Source organism: Zea mays, chromosome 10 (genome assembly GCF_902167145.1).
Source record: "Zea mays cultivar B73 chromosome 10, Zm-B73-REFERENCE-NAM-5.0, whole genome shotgun sequence".
Lineage (NCBI taxonomy): Eukaryota > Viridiplantae > Streptophyta > Magnoliopsida > Poales > Poaceae > Zea > Zea mays.
In genome coordinates, this window is record NC_050105.1 from 60160304 (window position 1) to 60162603 (window position 2300).

General features: G+C 43.3%; 1 protein-coding gene across 2 annotated transcripts; it reads right to left on the reverse strand.

Moving 5' to 3' along the window:
* Nucleotides 1-969: 969 nt before the first annotated feature.
* On the reverse strand, nt 970-2098 carry LOC103641119 (putative germin-like protein 12-4). 2 transcript variants are annotated; one of them, XM_008664489.3, is made up of 2 exons: nt 1928-2098; nt 970-1759 (listed from the first exon to the last, which is right to left on the reverse strand). In XM_008664489.3, the coding sequence occupies exons 1-2, from the start codon at nt 2043-2045 to the stop codon at nt 1200-1202; spliced, it is 678 nt and encodes a 225-aa protein (XP_008662711.1). In that variant the 5' UTR covers nt 2046-2098; the 3' UTR covers nt 970-1199. The 2 variants fall into 2 exon arrangements, with proteins under 2 accessions (XP_008662711.1, XP_020401886.1); XM_020546297.2 differs by having other exon boundaries at nt 1924-2091.
* Nucleotides 2099-2300: the final 202 nt, after the last annotated feature.

Sequence of the window (2300 nt, forward strand, 5' to 3'; positions counted from 1 at the left end):
ACAAAATTATCTTTGTGTCGTCTATTGTAAAGACGCGTCACTATAGCAAAACATGGTAATAACTCAGTGACTTCTTTTATTTTACATGTCTCTACTATGATCTGTTTATATATCTTATTTTCAGCGAATGCTGGCTGCCGAAAATGCTCTCGTGTCCTGTAGTGAAGTGATTGAACCTATTGTATCCGACCAAAGACCTATATATCAGTAACTCAATGCTCTCCTACAACATCTCTTTATATGTAACAACATTCAGCATTCTAAATATAGGTGACCAGATGGGCCGGGCTATATGGGCCGGTATGAGGCACGACACGGGCACGGCATGGCATAATACTAACCGTGCCCGGATCGTGCTTGGGCTTATAGGTATAAACCCATCCGGCAGCATGAGCACGACTCATTTACTATCAGTCCATTTAGAACGATGCTAGACATGGATAGCCCAACAAACCAAGGACAGCCCAGCACGACTCGTTTGTGGCCCAACTTTACTTGTCCTAATCTAGTCCACCATATATATAAATATGACTAACTCAACTCCCAACTCCCACTTTCAAACTATTTTCGAGTTTTCTTAAAAAAAGAATGGAGAAAACTAAACAACAAAAATAGAAAAAAAAATAAGTTATTTTCGAGATCTATTACAAGGCGGGCCTTAGGCCGCCTAACACGGCACGATAGCCAGCACAACCCATTTAAAACTAGTCGGGCCATGCTTAGGCTCAGACTTTGGCCCACGGATAGACATATCATGACCCGCTATTTATTCGTACCATGCCTCGATCCGATTAAATCAGCACGGGTCCATTGGTCATGTATAATTCTAAGTACTTAAGCCACGGAAAACATCACCATTATATATACATAGAACTTAGACGCTCAAATCAGGATATAAACCCCTCGTGTTCTGAGTACTTAAGCCACGAAAAACTCACACATGGACCCACATCGTATCAATAAGATTACTTTAGTGAAATCTAACCCACGACAAGAGCGAAGATTATTATTTAGAACTTCCATAGAGGTCATTGCACCAAGAATCATGCGATACAAAATAGCACCCAAAACACTGGAACCTCTACCTTTTTATTTTAGGGCCTATTTTACCATGAAACCTAAAAACATGTAGTTGTATTGTTACTCAAAGTGCATATGTAAAAAGCATTGTTTTATATGATAAGTCATATGTGATTTATTTAGTAGTGGTTATTCTCCCAAAATTGAGCCTGGAGCCAATCAATCGTCCCCTTCTCCACCTGGAAAGCCTTGGCCAAGACATCATCCGAAATCGGTGGCTTTGATCCAAAGACCGCATTGGCGATAGTAATAACCCCAGGGTTCTGGCTACTGAGCGCCGCGATAGCAACGGCCGGCTTGTCATAGACCGGGTTGAATTGAAAATGGATGAGACCTTGGGGGAATACGAACACATCACCCTTGTTGAGCACCTTGGCAAATAGCTTGTTTGGGTTGGAGGTGACAAACCCGACGTACAGTGTCCCCTCGAGAACCGTGAGGATCTCCGTGGCACGTGGGTGGGTGTGCGGCGGGTTCTCGCCCAATGGCGCGTAGTCGATACGTGCCAGGGAGATACCAAGAGTGTTGAGGCCAGGGAGCTGCATGACATTGATCAAAGTGACATTGGACCCCACCTTGCTCTTCATGGTGTCTCTAGCCTTATCAAGGTTGGCTGCTTTGAAGAAGTCATCTGGGATCACCGCCATAGGATCCTTACAAACAAATCCATTCACCTTCACTGTAGTACATATAGACGAAGCAAAAACAAACAATGCTTAGAAATTAGAGGTACCGCGCATATAAATTGTTGTGGTACAGAAACGTGTGCTAAAAATATTCTGTGCTCACTAGGTTGGTACCAAAGGTGAATATAAGCATTCATAAAAGTAAAGATATGCATACCTACCAGGAGAGTGAATATCAGCAACACAGAAATCCTGGAGCGGGCTAGGATCGGAAGCGGTGGCATGAGAAGCTGTTACTGCTAGAAAAGCAGCAAGAAGGAAGTACGAGGACGCAGCCATTTAATGTTGGCACTACTGTGTACAGTATGTTTGCTTTGTTGATGTTGTGGCTAGGCGGGGTAATGGATGCGTGGCTTATATAGCCGCAGCGTGAACTTGAGCAACTGAAAAGGTCAGGTTTTGAACCCATCCAACACAAGAACTAGTCTTTGGTTGCTGGAACCAGATGATGAAATAACCGACTGTGTCGTGGATAATATCACACAACTTGGTTACCTGCTCCTTAGACAAAACAAAACAAAAAAAATGTAAGGG

What these genes read in the sequence shown, in the direction of transcription:
- LOC103641119 (XM_008664489.3), bottom strand. Translation starts at nt 2,045, where the DNA reads ATGGCTGCGTCCTCGTACTTCCTTCTTGCTGCTTTTCTAGCAGTAACA. An exon ending in TGCTGATATTCACTCTCCTG is followed by an intron (nt 1,760 to 1,927) that starts GTAGGTATGCAT and finishes TATGTACTACAG; the next exon opens with TGAAGGTGAATGGATTTGTT.